At 39.9% G+C, this 18542-nt stretch overlaps 1 protein-coding gene across 2 annotated transcripts in view; it reads left to right on the top strand.

Moving 5' to 3' along the window:
* Nucleotides 1-18273, top strand: part of TAF4B (TATA-box binding protein associated factor 4b) — a 70095-nt gene extending 51822 nt beyond the window's left edge. For both annotated transcript variants that reach the window (XM_086889825.1, XM_086889831.1), the window contains exons 14-15: nt 5498-5617; nt 16311-18273. In XM_086889825.1, the coding sequence (XP_086745951.1) occupies nt 5498-5617; nt 16311-16475 (285 nt within the window). In that variant the 3' untranslated portion in view covers nt 16476-18273. The remainder of the gene's footprint in view (nt 1-5497; nt 5618-16310) is intronic.
* The last annotated feature ends 269 nt before the right edge of the window (nt 18274-18542 follow it).

The following is an 18542-nucleotide window of genomic DNA, read 5'->3' as shown; positions in this document are numbered from 1 at the left end:
TCTTTTTTATGCCTATATTCCTTTCTTTTTTTTTTTCCCCCCCGCAAGTCTTATACAAATTCTTGTTCATCTACTTTAGTGCTTTTATTACTCCTGATGTACTTATTGCTGGATAGCACACATAACCCTTAGGCATACATTAAGTTGTCTTCAGCCTTCCCTGGTTTCCTTTCCTGCCAGTTCTTCTGTTAGTTTAAATATTTATTTAATCTGTCCTGTACTCTATCTGCCTGTAATGTCATATGTGGAGACATCCCCACTCTTTACTTAATATTAAAGCCAGTATCTTGTGCATACATTTTTAAGTCTTTCTCTTATATCAATTATAACCAAGTCCAGAATTTAGCCACATCTGTTTTGCCAGCATTTCTTCTGAGCTCATTTACATCCATGGAGCTGTATTTATTTGTCATTGCATTGCCAAGAAAAGTTTTTGGCTTTTTTTTTTTTTTCCCCAGACATAAGTTCGTAGCACTCAAATGAAGAGAGATTTCTTTTCTCTGCTCCTCAGATTTGTTTCCTAATACTTAGTATATTGAAGTGCAGAAGCAGACAGTGGTATGAATTTCTCATGCCAGCACGATGCTGGACAAGGGCTGCCTGTCTGGCTTTTCTTTAACTTCAGTCCTGTTACTTTCTTTAACCTCAGTCCTGCTCTGTGAGCACTGGCTGAGACATGATGATCTCATCTCTACCTGTAGATAAACCTTCCATGGCAAAACTGTTTTTTGAGGCTCTGGAGACTAAATGTTTCATGTACTTTGTCTTCTATGAAAGTTTATTCTAAGTACTTGAATCCTGTGCTGGGTACTTTGTGACCTGACACAAAGGCTTTCATTTACTCTTTTTCTAAAGGTGAACTTGAATTCAGCTAGATAACATGCTTCCCCCACCTTTGATAATACAGCCACCCTCTGCTGTACACATCATGGATTAGCTGCTGTGAATTAGTTGACTTTATTTGTAGCAGTGTATTCTTTTCATCAGTTGTGTTTAAGGGATTCTTCCACTTTAGGGAAAGCCTCGAGATTTGCATAACTTGCATTATTGAGGCTCTGATAAGGCAGGCAACCATATTATCACGTACTTCTTAACCAAAAGAGTTTAAAACCAATCTGCAGTATTGCTTTAAGTGAAAGTTTCAGCATCTCATAGCTGAAGCACTTGTCTTCTTATACAACTTGAAATTTATTCTTTTAATATTTAAAGTGCCTCAAAAATGTCGTTGGTGTAATAGTAAAAATAGATTTTGCGTATTTTCTGAAATGTGGGGTATGAGATGTGAGAGAATTTCTGTGAGCAGGAAAAAGAAATATTTTTCTCAGAGGATTGAGTGAAGAACAGAGAGGTCAATTTTAAAACCTTTCATTTTGTGTGATTACAGCCATGCTGCAAATGCCATTTCACTATAAGGAAGGACTTTAAAACATACCTTATTTCCTGATTTCTGCTGCAGGTCAGATTAACTAAAATGGTTATTGTGTCACCCTAGAGATTCCTGCTTGCTGCAAGACCAGACTTTAAACCCTATTTTTATTATTAAAAAGGCCAGCAGCAACAAAGACTATTTTACAAGTTCTGAGACGTTTTCATAGCAATTTGATCTTTATACACAGGTTTTTAGAACTCTTTGTACTGCAATTCTTAGCATATGTGAAATCAGAAAGTGGGGGAAAGAAGCATGAGCATTCATTTGCCACTTGCCTGGAACCCATCCCCTCTTAATGCCCTTCTTGGGGAATGAGTTTTGAATAGAGCATCTGTTGGGTTCTTGTGTTATGATGGAAGAGCAGCTTCTTTCAGCAGATGAAGTAGGTCAGATTGAGGGGCAGCCTGTTAGTTTGGGGGTCTGATGTATGGGTGCAGCTTCCCCCTGCTCCTCTGGAATTGCCATGACACACTTCTGTCTTCAAGGAAAAAGATTAATCTGTTGTCAAGATGAGTATGATGGTATGATTTCATCTAGGTGTGACAGTTCTTTCTCTTTGTATCCAATCATGCTCAAAGACATCAGTGTTAACAAAACTGACCTCTAGAAGGGAAACCATGCAGCTTCTCTGTCTTATATCTCAATAAAGTGTATATACTACTTCTGCCATCTTTTACTGCAGTGATCTTTCTTCCCTAACTTAGGTGCTACAAAACTAAGCATTAAAGAAAGATTTGGCTCCACATAGTCACCTCTTGCTCTTTCCTAATCTCTTTTAGGAAAATCTGGTAGTAGTTAGCCAGCCAGTATCCTCGGGTATCCCTTGACATTATCTGCCTGTCTTCTCCTTATCCTGTGCTTTTAACTGCTCACACAATGTTTAGACATTTAATCTGCAATTTTTTAATGGAACAAAACTTGATGAAAAGATGATTTTGTTGGCTTCAGCAGGGTAATTTGGATGCCTGCCTGTATCGCTTAATGGGGATCTGTTGAGTCCATTATAGAAATAGAGTGTATAAATTCATTTGTCTTAATTATGTTCTCAGAAAAATCCCTGAGATGTAGAACGCAACAAGACCGTGATTTTTTTTCTTTTTTTCTTTTGCTTCAAACCCCTGGTGAGATTCTGTATGAGTTGAAAAATCCTTTGACTACCTAGGAGGTGGAAAATGTATTGGAGAGAGCAGATGTTGGTAATGACATGTGATTCCAGCATTGTCTTGGGAACTGCCTGGTTGAAGATGCATCAGTTCTGTTTCTAGAAGACACATCTTTTTTTATACAATCCCCCAAGTGTCATCCTTTGTTACCTCTGCCAGCACTGCCCTCCAGCAGCATTGCTCCCTCCTGCAGTGTGTCTGTGCCAGCAGCACGCTTGGTCTGCTCGAATTCCATGGGGTAAGTGGTGGTGGTGCCAGGGCACTGCCCAGTCGTCAACCAGAGCATCATCCTCATGCTCCACCATGAGATCCTTAACCTGCCCAGTCCCCTCCACTCCATGCTGATGGCAACCCAATGACCTCTTGGCACTTAATTCATAGCTGTGTCTTTTGTCCTCACACTTGACCATGGCTGCCCATCAATAGCAGCTGTAAAAAGGAGAGAGGGGCTTATTTCAATGCTGCTTCAAGCCAGAGGTGTTCAACAGCCACACGTTTTTGACAAGTCTAACTGCAGTAGAGCTTTTTTTATGTGTTTTGTAGAGTTGAGAGAGAAGGGAGATATATTTTCCAGTGATTGCCAGGGGTGGAAGCACACAGACTAATAAAGGCTTTTGATTTGTTTTGCTTTGTCTTAAGTTTAATGGTTTTAAAAGTCATTTTACTTTGAGTGTAATGGTTCCTAAATTAAAGCAAACCATCTTTCTCCTTCTGGTTTTCTTTTTCACTGGAGCCTTCAGGAGTTTAGTCCTACCCCAGAGGGCTGCTGTGTGCATGGCGTGTTGCAATGCCCCCTCTCATGGCAAAAAGACTCTGGTGTACATGTGACCCTGTTGATCACTGAACTACACTGCTTGCAGGAAGGAATGCTTTACTTCTGCAGGAATGCTCCATAGCTGCCTGTAGGGAGGGGTGGCTCCACGTGTTGGAGGCCTGGGCAGCTGAGGCTGGAAGTCAGCACCTGCCTCTGCCAAAAAATCTCAGCATTTTATTACTGAGATTTAACACTTATTCTAAGCTTTTTATTGCTCCTGCTTAAGTAGTTTCTAAGCCTCAGTCTTTCACAGTTTGCAAAATTTCAATATTTTTTTTTATTTATGTTCACTTTCTCCCATCTGATTGGCTGGAGTGTGTTACTAAATATAAAGATATGAGATTCAATCTATATATGAGATTAAAGGAATGTTTATCTTAAGCATTTTACGCTAGTAGGCTGGCTGAACTTAACCTCAGACAATTGCAAAATAGTAGTAGTTCGAAAGTTCGTAGTCTGTAAAGTATTACTGAAAGCAATCCTGTATATTTGGATAAAAAACAAGCTGACTGAATCGAGTGAATTTTGATAGATAAGGTTTTAGTTGTGTACACTGCCCACAAAAGCAAGAATAGTGTGTGTGGTAAGTGAATGATGGTATCTAGCATTGAAGAAGTACTACTGTGTGAAGAAACACTGCTACAGTAAAATCCTACATAGGGTGATGAAGGATGACTTGCAAATAGTGCTGTTTTCAAAACTGAAACATACAAAGCCCCCAGAAACTCTCTTCATCTTCTAGAATCTTGCTTTCCCAGATTTCTGCTGAAAAACCTTGATCAGTTTGAGTCTTCTAGGGAACATTGTTCTTTTAGGAATCTTGCCCTGAAATACTGTTTTTATTTAAATAGCCTAGCTGCTGCAGTACTTGATGTGAAGCTGCCACCATCACTAAAGCCCACTTATATGAAGTAAAATAAGGCTTGTAACTACACCCACTCAGAAACCACCCAGCCAAAAGCTCTCTTCCTCAAAACGCTCGCCCTGAACCCCAAAGTATTTCTTTGTTGTGGATTCATCTTTATTTAAGTGGTAGCAAGTAGGGGACCTATACCATGTAGGTGCTGCAAGCTCAGTTGTTATCAGCTGTTGTTCTCTCCAAGTGGGATCTCTGAGAGCTGAAAAGCAAGCAAACTCAGTGTTGCAAGCTTGATAAGCAAGATACCTGTATTGACTGGGTGAGGAAATCCAGGTAATTCATTGAGTTTATGAAGGGGGAGGAGATTTGGATGCTTTCCTACCCATGGTATGGTTGTACTTGAATTTTTTTTAAGACATGCACATCCATGCAGAGAATCCCCATCTGAACAATGTTCTAAGTCCTGGGAATGGGGAGGACACGGGCTACAGAGCTATACAAGTTGCAGGTCAGATCATCCCAGGGTTGACATCAAACAAGAGGATTATGTTTGGAAAGCCTTCCTTCTCCACCCATGCTCCAAGCTGGACAGCTGGTGGATCTGGAAGCAGTGTGGTTGTATTAGCAAGATGGCTGATCTAAGACTCAGTCTGCCAGCAGACGTGGCTGGATTGAGCTCCAGAGTAGCTGGCATTGATAATTATTGAATAGAATGTATCTTGAAATACAAGATTTTTTTTTGTTAAATTTTATTTTATTTTATTCCTTTTTACTGTGAGTTTCTATCCCATCCCAAGTTTATTTAACCCAGGTGAAGGTTGTTTCTAATGATTTCTAAGTGTTCAACAGTTTTGAGGTGAGTGAAAATAAACATGGTGGTGTATCTCTAACTTGCTTCAGATGTTCCTGAGCATTCAAATACGTACTGGTAAAAGAAAAACTAGCAGTCAACTGGCAGCATCCTGTTAAATTGGATATTACAATGTTTCACAATGGCAGTATTAAGTGCTGGTGGATTCAGGTGATAGAGGAATATTCAGAATAGCTGTATGTAGGGCTCCAAGCATGCCTGAGTGCTGGAATTTGTCAAAAGTGACCAGAAAGAGGGGAAAGATGCTGTGAAACACATGTTTCTGTAGGAGCTACAGAGCTGTCTGAAACTACTATAAAAAAAACCAAAACTTTACATAATGTATATCATAATTAATGTAGATGTTTTCTTTTTAAATTAGATGCAACAATTGGAATTAGCACAGATGCAACAAAGAGAAGCCAACCTCACAGCTTTGGCAGCCATTGGACCAAGGAAGAAGAGACCGTTGGATTCATCAAATGTTGGATCTGGGCTCGAGGTACAGACGTGGTTTGCGATGACTTGCATGGTGTTACATCTTCATACTGAATTACATTTATCTTTCCCTGTAGGAAGAAGTGAGAGTTCTCTCACACAAAATGGTTTGTTGCATTCTCTATGAAACCTAGTTTGTGTGTTAGGTGCTTGAAAGGACTGCTTTTGGTAAATTAGATGGGAGTGTGTAATTGTGTGTTAAAGGAATGACGGTGCGTAAGTGCACTGTGTGTAAAGGATTGAATGAAGTGATGACTCAGAGAAATTCCCTTCTATAGTGGAGGGTAGCCAAGCTGTGGTGGCCTTCCACAGCAGGTAATTGTCATGGCCCTTCAGTCGACCTCACAGTGCCTAGCTTGGATGGCTTTTGAAATGGCTCTTGATTTTACATTCGACTGTGGACTTTTATCCATACGCAATGCATAGGGACTCTTCTCAAGTATTCTGTGAGTTTACCTTGGCTACGTTCTCCCCAAAAAGCAATAAATAAATCAGTAAAGCTAGACCATTCACTTCCTGCAGTGAGCCAGATCTTCAGTCTTCATGGCTCATGTTGAATACTGAAAGTGCTTTTAACAAATCTTTTCTGAGCAAATCTCTTAATGTGCTGAAGAGTAACTGTTCCCAATACCTGGGAAGCTTTTGTGGCTGCAGAAGTCCTTTCTGAGGAGACTGACAGCCTACTTCTGTTAAAGGTCATCATCTTTGCTGGAGATTGGAGAAATCAGTGTTACTGCCAGTTGTGCTGCTCTGTCATGAAGCCCTGATATTGCTCAATTGAAAGGCTGGCTGGCCTGACATAATCACAATGAGCAGGAGCCTGGACAGTAACTCTTGTGTGGAGGCAGTGGTAGTAAAGTTGTCCTTTCTGATGAACCTTAAGTCTTTTTCATTCTTGTTGTCTGGGAAGCTTACGTAGATGGTAGGATTGAAAATACTTTGTCATTTTTGCATAGCAGAGTCTGGGAGGACCTTGTCCTCAGTTATTTGCAGTGTAACTGAGACAGTGGTGGCATCTGTCCTGTAGTTTTTTCTTCATCTGGACTGTGACAAGAGGCCTTGCTAAGCCGGTGAGATAGATTTGTTTCAGTGAATTTTTAACTTATTTTTTCCCTGACATGGATGCAGAATTAAGTCTTTGAATACTCCCTGTTAACCACAAGTGAAGGGAAGCAATCTATCTCTAAACAAGCTGCAGAAAGCGGCGTTCACAGCTTTTGAGCAGCTTTTCTTCTCTTCTTTGAAGTTTTTTAATGCACTTTCACATGAAGCTAAATGTATGGCTATTTCTTTTTATAATACCACTGGAAAAACTTGAAAAAATCAGTCTAGCACAGGAACAGTTTTCCCCATTCTTTTTTCATCTTCCCCCAAGCTTCTATCGGGTGACTATTCCTGTTCTTCATAGTGGTTTTCTGTAATTATTGCCGGATTTGTTTCTGAATACTTAACAAGTCTGCCTGTTAAGTACTTTTCAGTTATTTCTCATCATCTGTGGTATGTCTGCTTTATTAAAAGCTTCATGAGATTATGGCAAAGCGAGACAGATAACAGTGTTGCTGTTGAAAGCTGGTGAGCCATTATTTACTTTGCCACTTTAAAAGAATGTGGACATGACACGCCTAAAACTGACCATAAACCTTGATAACATTCCATTGTCACAAATTTACCTGCTGTATTTTAAGCAGCTTCTCATATAGGTTGTCACACTAGACTGATTTACAGGGGCAGTAGGTGAAACGAATTCTGACAGTGAAACTATTTTTGTTTCTTGCATGCAAGCTCGCATTCCAGTGCCTAGTTCTTAGGCTTCGTGCTAGCGGAAAGCGTATCTCTGCAGACCTTTTTTTTTTCTATTTTGTGGAATTATGCAGGATAGCAATCCTCGAGAAGGATGTTTAGATTTAAATGTTTTTAAGTGTCGCAATATATCTGAGCAGGATTTATAAAAGGCTTAAGACTTCTTGTGTAGAATTAAGAACGGTTTTGACAAACACTCTCTAGTTCAAGAAGCAGAACATTTGTAATACATTCATGATAACATGGCAAAACATCCTGAGCAGTAAACAACATTCCATTCTTCAGAGATGAAAGGAGGTCTTTGAAACTGAAAGCAAGTACAATATAGCCTTAGGCTGATACACATTTGGGCATCTTTAAAATCATCTTTTTGGGCAACCTGTCTGAGAATAATTTAAACAGGCAGGATGTACTTTCTCATTTCAAATTGCAAATACAGACAAAATACAGACAGCTTTACTCTCAGATAATCTTAAATTTCACAACTTCTAGACTGTGCAATGGCAAGCAAATCCGTGCATAATACTCCTGTGACCTTTTTTTTTTTGTTATTATTTTTAAAGCCTAATATCTTGGTAGACAGGTATGATGGAAGAAGTTATTCCTAAATCCAAATTATATTTAACATTATTGAGTGAAATCACTGATGCTAACTGGATTAGGATTTTTAACTATGATTTCAACGTTCTTTGGATAATGTTCTTTGTACAATGTTTGTGTCTCCCATGGCCATGTCAGTTCTCTACAGTTTTTTATGGTTGCCTACTGCAATAATTAAAGGAAAGGAATTGTTTCAAGCAATTATTGACGCAAACTGAAGCCCTAAGGTATTTGGGTAGACAGGGAAGAAATAATCAGTTACAGCATGTATTAAAAAAGTGAAACTCTGTAAGCAAATTTGTCATATATTTGCCTTTCTTTATTCAGTACCAAGATGTAATGGATACTGGGAAAGTTCAGTTCAGCAGACTGGGTTGGTTGAATCTGCTGCCTGCTGTTGCAGTAAATGTGAAAGGCTCAAACCAGCATTTTAGGGAGCATGGTATGCTAACTTATCCACAAATGAATATCTGTGTTTAACTGGGATGATTTTTCAGCCTGAGGTTTTCTATTTCTTCACACTGCAGCACCAGGCTTTGCTCCTCTTCTAGAAAGTCTATTTCCCGAGATAGTTGAGCACGTGATTCCTGCAAATTTATCTTATTTTGATGTCTGAAACTGTGCTTTACTTGGTCTTTCCAGGAGACCTATTATGGGTCATTTTAATATGGTAACTAGAAGATGTGGTGACACAATCATGTGCTTTCCAGCTAGAAGCCTGCTTGCCAGCAGCCTCATCACCTCATCGTGTAACAAATACAGAAAGAGGCTTTTGTCCAGAGGAGTGCCTGTCAACTAATTTGGACCTAGAAACAATATAAAAAGAATAATCTATATATTGCCATGATTACTTATGTATATCTAAAACTGAAATAGCAGTAGGGACAAATCCATGATGGTCATGGAATGAAAAAAATAAGGCTAATGCTTTAGGCCTGATTATAAAAAAAGAAAAGAAAGAAAAGGCATCAGTATAATGGGAATTCTTTTTCCTTTCTTGTTGGAAACACTAGTTTGGGTAGTTTTGCATGTTCTCTTCACTGCAACTTGAAATTTGAATAGTATTGTTCAGAAAGAGTAATTTGAGAAAGCCCTGGTAAAAAAAATCCTTCTATTGTGAAAATGTGTTAATTGGTGCTACTTGTAATCCGGAGGTGGCAATATCTTCATCTCTCTCATTCTTATCCCTCTGGATGCTTTTGGATACAATGAAGAGAAGAGGCCTTTGGATTTGATTTATATGTGTCATGGGGTTTGTGCATTTGTAACCCACCTCTCCTCCTCCCCTAGTTTGAGGGCATGTGGTAAACAGTAATGAATTAAAGGGTAGGAAGAATTGAAAACTAATTCATATTGGGAAGGGAGGACACTTCTAAAACAAATAAGAAAAAAGTAAACTTGAAACCACAGATTTATTTTCCCAATTCTTTGTTCTGTTTCATAGCTTTTACTGGTTGGTAACACACCCCATAATGTTTTCAATGCTGATAAATAGTCAAGAATTTTTTTATATTTTTTTAGTAAGTTTTACTGGTTTTCTGTTAACAAAGCCATTTTGGGAACAGCTTTGTCTTACTCCCACTCTAACTGGAATCTTAGAAATTTGAAGGCTACAGTTCTAAGTCCTTAAACTTTCTTTCCTTCTATTCAAACGTGTCTTGGGTAGAAGGTCATCTTTGACCTTGAACCAAGAGCTGTGTATTTGTGCAGAATCATGCAATAGGGAGGAAAAAAAGGCCTAGAGATGTTTATGAAAGTAGGCTGAAGGAGACTGGCTGTTACACTTATGGTCGGCATCTGAATACTGTGGTCAGGCCTGCCTTAGATAAAACTTAGTTGGATACTTGTACTTCTGTGTAATTTTTTGGGGTAAACTACTTGCTTTGCATTGCTTTTCTGGCTCCATGATAATACATTAAGTACTTAGAAGTGATGCTGTCTCTCCTGCCCCTAAGTGCTATTGGTGAGTTCTTCACTTGCTTTCTTCCAGGTTAGTTCCACTGACTGACTCGGGTCTACATCTCGTGACTTTTCTTTCCTTTTGCCAGATCCAATAGCAAAGGAAATTCCTCCTTCCAGATACTGCTTGTGTCTGTTCTGTCCCCTGCCAAGACTGGCTGCTCTGTTAGTAAGTGTGGGTCTTGCCTTTGTCACAGGTAGTCTGGCTTTGCTGTGGAAACTTAAGCTACTGCAAGTAGTTGCTGCAGAAGTAAATCCTGCAGCTAATATGCTGTGGCCAGTGCAGAGCCATTCAAGTACTTCCTTTCTGTCAAACTCCTAACCCTGGCCAACATACTTAAAATAATGTGATACTTCCAGGGTTGCGCACATCTAATCCAGCAGTCCACACTTACATTCTCTGTCTGCAAAGAAGTTTGGCAAGCAAAAATGGGAGAAATGCCTTATTTACCACAGTGGTCATTGTTCCATTTTTAGTATTGATTGTGGGTGGAGGAAATGAGCTTGTCATCTTCTCTTGTGTCTGCCACATCTGATCATTGTTAGCAGAACTTAAACTTACTCTTCTTGTTTTACAACTTTGGGATGCTGCAGTGCATGTTGATTAAACATATTCTGTACATGGTGCTTCTTTGAGCTTTGGAACTGTTCTTTAGGTTGACTGAGGAAGAGCTAAGCCTTTGAGCAACAAGTCCTTTCTGCAGAATGGAAGTAAACCCAACTGTTCCAAGTGACTGGGAAAAAGACATGATACTTTTTTTCTGGTGTATGACAATCCAATGCTTTCTTTCTATTTTTTTTCTTTGTTTTTCTTTGTTTTCTCATTTCCAGAAGGGGTTTATGCTCTTATAAGTGGCAACTGTAGAAGCTACTGCCATTTTTTGGCCATAAGCTCTTCTGATGAGGGAACATACTAGCACAATTCATCAGCTTTAATATTGGTGTTAAGGACATGACTGTGTCTAAGTGTGAATTTAAAGGCATGAATTGATTCTGTAGCAAATGATAGCTCCCTGTGCAATCAGGTCACTGCCTGGTCTTTGGCATGGGTACATGATAATCTGCTAAAGTATTTTCTTAGGAGCTGCATAAAATTAATTTAAAAGCAATCACTTCAAATTGGGCTACTTTATATAAGTAGGTGTTCATAACTAGGCTACAAAATCTGTTTCTACACTTCAGTGGTTTCCCTCACTTTCTCTGTGTCTGTTTCTGTCTTTGTCACCCCTTCCCCCAGCCCATAGGTATTAAGTGATACTGGAGGGTGAGGTTTTTTTCTACTTTGCATATGCTTAATGTATGCAGACTCTTGATTTCTGGTTTCTGGTTCTTATTTAAGCTCTGGGACAGCTGAAGTGTCATAACATGGTCATACCTTTGGAGAACAAGGGAGCTAAAACTTATTGCAATTAAAAAAATGTCTTCAGATTCTTAGTTGTCTGTTTCAAGACCTTACAAAGCACAGCTCTGTCAGCTAAAGAGTTTCAGTTTCTGTGCTGGATTTCCTGGCTCCTGTCAGTCTAGGCCATACACTTGATCTGAATTTTTTCCCCATGTAAATAGGCAAAAATATTCTCAACTGCCATTCACACACTTCAGAAATACAGTTCATTGGCCCATATCGTGCTTTCTCTGTGCTAGAGATGAACTTAATTCTTCTTATACGTGAAAGATATCTGCAATTTAAATGACTAATTGCATTGTAGCTTTAGGCTGAACATATTGGTAACGCACAAATGTTGATGACATGTGAAGGGTCAAGAGATTTATAATTTAGTTGACAATACATTGCTTAAAATGATGTGGCAAAGAGCCAGAAAATTTCAGCTTAATAATTGTCTATTAACTAACATGACATATTTGTATAGGATTCATTACCTCCAGGTACAGATTAAGCATCTGATGTACCCATACGAAGTGACATGCGTACATGAATCTTGGGCATAATAGTGAATAAACTGACATTGCATTCACAGTAATTTGTTTCAATATGTAAAACATGTTGTTGCCTACATTTGAAAGGACTTGTAGGAATGTTGCAATGAAATCTGAAGAAAAATGTGTAATTGAATGGAGTTTTCTATTATATAGATCTGACAGCTCTGTGAGGCTTTTTTTGTAGGCTGCAGATAACATCATAAATACACGTTTGTTTTCAGCTGCACAAGAAGCAATTTGAATATAGAGATCTGAGTCTTTCAGCCATTGGCTTGAGCTAATGGTCTATAAGGTTAAAAAGAAATAAGATCCTCAGACCCCAAGCTAACACAACCAACTTTATTTTTAAAAAAAGAGTCATATAAATATTGAGTAATGTAATATTTTAGTGTTTTGAATGTGGGAGTATTTCTGTCAGACCAAGGTCTGTTAGAATAGGCAGCATCAGTAGGCTGGCTTGCCACCAAACTGCTATCAACTTCTTTCACTTTGTTTTCTCTGGCCTAGAATAGGCACTTGTGTGTATGAGCAAAAATGTCACAATTTTGACAGGGTCTCTTCCTTTCCCCCTGGCTGCTGGAGGACACTCAGGTAAGTGCTTAAACACAATGTGCTAATGGTTTTTTTAACCCTTGTTTCCTCTTAAGAGACAGGAATATGTTCTGTGTTTTACAGCTGGGAAACCAAGTACAGCATACACTAGGTATCACTGACCTCAGCGTGACCACAAGTGACAGAGATGGGAGTTGAACCTGGATACTTTTGCTTCAATTCACTAGGTGCTCATTTGAGAAGGGAGCATGTACTCCAGCAGGAACAGCTCACTGAACCTGAGTGGAACTTGGTGGGGAGGAAGGTGTCTGCAGATCTCTCTGAGCTTTGTGTGTAGAATAGCACTGAGCAGTTTTGAAATCCTTGTCTATATCCATGGTCCAAACTTGCAGATGCCAAGCTCCAGATACCTTGCAGACTAGAAGTAAGGTGGTAGTGGTGAGCAGCTCTGTATTAACTTCTCTCTTGCCTTTTCAGAGAATTGGTATTTAATTCTCCATCCAGCCACTGGAGAGAGCTCTAGAGATCTTTGAACAGGTTTCCAGAGCAACCTCTGAACGAAACTGGCTGTTCAGTAGCTTGGGACTACAGCAGGAGCACCACAATGTGTTCTGCTGCCAAGATCAATGAGTGTAATTGATCTCTGTCAGGTGTATAAAAGGCACTAAGGGTGACAATGTGCTGCTGTGGAAAAGGTGCTGATTTGGCTCAATGATGAGGCTAGTTCAAAAGCAGGACTGCTGCTGTTGTGACCTCGTGGGGCTGATTTTAAGCCAGTTGTGGTCTCAGTCCTGGTAAGGGTGGTTTACAGTGGTGCAGTCACACTGCTGTAGTGTGGCTTACAAACAGGGTCTGTCAGCTGTGATACCCAGGCTCACTGGTAGAATATACACTGGTAGTTGGCCCTCCTGGGCTGCATGTCTCTGTCATTTCCCTTTCGGAGGAAAGGCAGGGTGGTGAGGGTTTACTGAAAGGCAGGAACTTCAAGGTAACAAAAAAAAAGTGAGAAAAAAGAAGTTACTAGTTAGTTAGAACTAGTAACTAGAAGTTACTAGTTACTAGAAGTTGCTAGTTAGAGCACTAATAGTTAGATGTTGCAGAAGCGGGGGAAATGCAGGCTGATTGCAGTAGCCTTTGCTAGATAGAAAATGCTTATTATTATAATCAATATGCTTATCTTTCTACTTGTCTGTGACCTAGTTGAAATGCAGCATTTTTCCCCTATAAAGAGACAAAGCTGTCTTGGGGTATGCTGAAGACTAGCAATGAAGAATCCCCCAAAACAGCAAGACACAAGTGATTGCTGCCCAAATAGGAGGAGCATGATAGAGATGTCTGGGAGCAAGGAGTGGGCTGGAGTTTTTCAGGTCTCAAAAACTTTGTGCTTTTGAGGAAGGGGTATGTGAGATCTAATGGAGAGGATTATTGACTTTTGCCTAGAGCTAGACAGCACTGACCTCCTGCCCAATAGGAATTTGCTCAAGTGGAGCAGCAGAGGACCCTCCCTTAAAGTGTCCCTTGTGTCAGCTTTAGAGCTCAGAGTTGAGCATTCCTTAAGTAGTCTTGGACATTAACAGTGGTGTCTGTGATGTTTCTTTGGAATGTGCAGATCTTGGACCACTGCTTGGTCCAAGTTCCAAAACAAAACCAGGGAAAACCAGTGTTTCGATACAACTGTAGAAGACAGTAGCTAACAGGAGATAGTGCTCAGCACTGTAGAAATTAACTTAAAAGTGGGCTCCCCAGCACGGTCCCAGTCTGGACTAGAATGACCTAGGCTGTCTGTTGGCTTCTTTAATTTTAAACCATCATGTAATTTGAGAGAAGGACACTTTCTTTTAACTTGTGGTGGGAGCTGTTGGTTGTCAAAGAGCTCCCTGGCCCCTGAAATAACTCGGTAGCTTTGATAAGCCAGAGTGATGCTATGGGAAACTTAGAACGGCTGTCTTAGTAAACAGGGCCCAGGATAAACTTTGACTTTGGATATGGTATTACAGCATAATATCACTTTGTGTCTTTGCACTGGGCATGATGGGTAAGAATTTAAGAATAAACAAATCCGTAACTCTTTCTCAAACTCGGGCAGCTTGGTGCTTCTGCCCTGTTGTAGCATCTTGCAGCTACAACAGCTTCCAAAGCGGGCTGGGGGATTTGTGCCGTGTGTCTCCTTTTTGTAAGAGTGAACAGGATTGAGGTGGCTTTGTTTGGTGTCTTTTTAAAGGTAAGACTTCTAGTCTAATGACTTATTTAGAGAGAAAATACTTTCACCTCAATAAAGTTCTTTGAATTTTAAAGGACATTGCTGTTGGGTTACTGAAAACCCTTGGGGTTTGTTTCATTTATAACATTGCCTGGGGCCTTCTGCTGCATCCTGTTGGACTGACCTCCTTTTCAACCCGTGCTGGCAGCTGCATTGCAGAGCTATCTTTTCCCTGGATCCTTCAGGCTTGTCATATGACAAACTTGAACTGTGACCCTTTTGTGTCTTACCAGGACAGCAGTGCCCTCTGTGCAATGTGGCCAGCAGTCTTCCCCATGCACGCATTTGTTCCAAGCCATTTAACAAACTGAAAGTTTCAAATGATGGCATTTCATAGTGTTTAATAGTATTGACTGTAAAGCAAATGAAATGGTGCTGAATACCCTGTGTGCTGCTTGTAAAAAATACAGCTTCCATTTCTGCAGTGTGCCCTGGGTTTTCTGTGGCTAGCATGTGCTCTCTGGTAAATCTCTTTATATTTTTACCAAATTCCATGCTTCCACCCTCACAACAGTAGCATTTGCTACTATATGTAGTCTAGCACTGGTCGTCATTTCTAATAAATGAGGGGTTTAAATAGATTTCTCTAAGCAAAGTGGGCAAAATCATTTTGCAGAAGTCTTGCAGAGAGTGTTAGGGTAAGAATTTATATAGTTAACACTGCATCCAAGCAACACCATCTCCAAGTGGTGTTGATGCTGGCAGGCATTGCCCTGCTGAAGTTACAGAGACTGAGCACTCGTATTTGTACAAATTACATTCATTACCAAGAACCCTCCAGTAGTGATAAGAGACTGGCTGTGCAGCACAGATTGGCTCCAAGATAAGTAGCCAGTCTATTGTGCAGCTCATGGTAATCTTCCTCTTCCCCACCCCTAATAATAAATCTTGGGGCATTTTGGAAAGCGTGGGGGTTGCTCATTCTAGTAGCTTGAATGTAAAACTGCTAAATGCCATCATCTCCTACCAATTGTATTTTCATAACCAAGCAAGGCAGCTGACTGAGATGGATAGGCTCAGATACAGTATTCTGAATATCTGGATGCTTTCACTGAGTATTTGTTGCCCCCTTGAAGAGCAGAGCACGGATGATGGGTGGGATGAGAGTTTCTCCTGGCCATGTTCCAAAGGTAGGGTGCACTCAGTGACAGTTTTCCTCATGAAGAGACAAAAACCTCTGGAGCAAGCAGTAGTAAGAGCTGTGCACAACCTGGGGCTCTGCATAGGTACTGTGTTAGTACCTTCTTCATAGTTGGCTGATCCTTTCTCAGAGCAGATCTGTTTAGCAGACTTCAGTGAAATGGCAGTTATTTATCATACCATATTAGTATAATTTTAAGGGAAGAAAACTTTGTGGTTGCTTTGACTGAAATAAACCATCAGCTGGCAAGCGCTTCCTCTGTCTTTTTCAGTATCTAATGTGCAAGGATTTTTGGACTGTTGTTTTTCAGCGTGGAAAGCACAGAACATCAATGGGCTAGTTTTATACAAGTGGGCAGTATAATCCAACCAGTTTAGTTAAAGCTTCTGTTTACATGAAATTCTAATGTTTCTGATGGGTTTTTTTCTTCCTCTCTCCCCCATTTAGGGTTTGAACAGCAATGGAATTGCTGGATCATCAGGTTTTAGCCTTACGAAGCAGATGCTGTCTCCAAGAGTAACCCGTGTCTGTCTCAGGGACTTGATATTCTGCATGGAACAAGAGAGGGAGATGAAGCATTCTCTTCACTTGTACCGTGCTCTTTTGAAGTGATGTGAATCTTGCATTTCACCGTGCTGTCTACTGCCAAAGAAAACACTGAAGCATTGTTGCACTGTCTTGAAATTCCAGTTTCTGGAAAATGATCCGTTGTAAGGATAACTCTTGTTTACAGATAAACATTTTTATTAAATACCTAACCTAGCACCTGTAAGGTTTTTAATAATACTTGGCTTAAATCAGTCTGTAAACCAGTGAAAACACTGAGCTGCACACGTAAGCACCTATCTGCTTGCATTTAACTGTCTTACAAGCTCTGAGAGCTTGGTAAGTGTCCCTAGTCTATGTATGTCACTTGCTTCAGTACTCCAGAGTCTGCAACATCTGTTCTATGTGTAGTGCCACCTTCCAACCCAATCTTATTTTGGGAAACAAATATCACTATAATGGCACAGCATAGCATGGCAACTGTATTTAACCGTGAACCAGCAGTCAGTAAACATGCTAATGTATTGCCTGACTGACTCAACATCATCTTAAATTTTCTGGGTTTAGAATTACTACTTGATGCTTATTTGTGGAGATAAAAGTAGCAAGCAAAAGGAATGAGGGGTCCTTTCTACCCTACACTTTGCCTCAATTGCCCTCAGCCTTTCCTCTGAGAAAGTGACTGAGGGAAGGAGGACAAATCAGTCATTCTTGTGATTGAAGTACATCACACAGTGTAGTTAGGGCATACTTGGATGGTCATGGAAAATTTAGAGTTACTAAAAATAGAGTAAAAGATCTTAAAAAGGGAGAGTGAACAGAAGAAACAGTTTATCTTTCTGTGGATACAAAAAATAGCACTGAACTTGCCTAGATGTGGAAAGATATTAACAAAACCTGTTCTGACTACAAAAAAGGGAAAAGTTGAGAAGCATTGGAACTCTGGAGCTGAAGACTCTCTTGGAGATGAGCAGTTTTTGCAAAGCACAGGATTCACTGCTTTAGAATATTGTTTTAATACTTTAATGTAGTGTAACAGGGAAGTGTCTCAAAAAGAAAGTACTTAGACAGTTGCTTTGTTTCCATTCAGTGAGGAGGAGGACTCTGGATTATACAGACTGTTAGAACAGATTCAGAGATTGTCTACTTGCTGGTAAAGACTGCCTTGTGGTAGAAGGAAAGCCCTCTGGGTCACCCTTCTCCTCAGCCTCCAAACATGATGTCTTCCATGACACAGCGCTGTATAGCATGGCTGTTTCCCAGGACTGGTGGGAAAGGCACTGACTGCATTCACGGAATCACAAAATATCCTGAGTTGGAAGGGACTCCCAAGGATCATCAAGCCCAACTCTTAAGTGAATGGCCTGCACAGGGATTGAACACAGAACATTACCATACTCTAACCAACTATTGAATGGCTTCCTGCTGAATTTTTTTTTCTTTGTAAGAACAAGCTTCCTATGGTTACTTGGCATGCTGCTTCAAAACTTGAAGCAACTATTCACACAGCTATTCTGCACTATCAGAACCATTGCAGATGGTTCCCAAATTCATAAAGTTGTGAATCAGTTATGTTGGTTTTTGTTGGAAGAGTAGTAAACAAATCTAGTAAATGAATGCTGTAAATTGTTTATATATGTATATATAGCATATATATAAAAGAAAAGCAGTACTTTAACTAAACTATAGTTTGCAAGATATTGATGGCATCGGGCAAAATTGTTTTGTATAATTAAATGCTTAGCTTTACTTTTTATGTAAAGTGCAGCATTTTCCATATTTGTGTACTGTTATCTTATTGATCAGATGTTAAAAGTTATTTTAAATACTGCATTAAAGCAATTATTTTATTAAAAATAATAAATTGGTAACTGTTTCCTGATGTGAGAAGTTCAGCATCTGAAGCTGTCAGCACTGTGACTAATGGTGCGACTTGGTGAGCGAGTCCCAGCTGTCTGCCCGTCATCACAGGAGCTGGCATGGTTTCCTCACGTGACAAATTAACTATGAACATCTCTGTTTGAAGGGGTTTTAAACAGAAGTAGGTGACAAAGAAAAGGACTGCTGGAAAGGGGAGGGGTGGGCAGGGAGAAAAAGCAACATCTCATGCCTGATTTCCTCCTCTCAGCACAG

This window comes from Cyanistes caeruleus, chromosome 1 (genome assembly GCF_971803275.1).
Source record: "Cyanistes caeruleus chromosome 1, bCyaCae1.hap1.1, whole genome shotgun sequence".
Lineage (NCBI taxonomy): Eukaryota > Metazoa > Chordata > Aves > Passeriformes > Paridae > Cyanistes > Cyanistes caeruleus.
The sequence above is the reverse complement of the archived record's forward strand: the minus strand, read 5'-3'. Positions and strand labels throughout refer to the sequence as shown.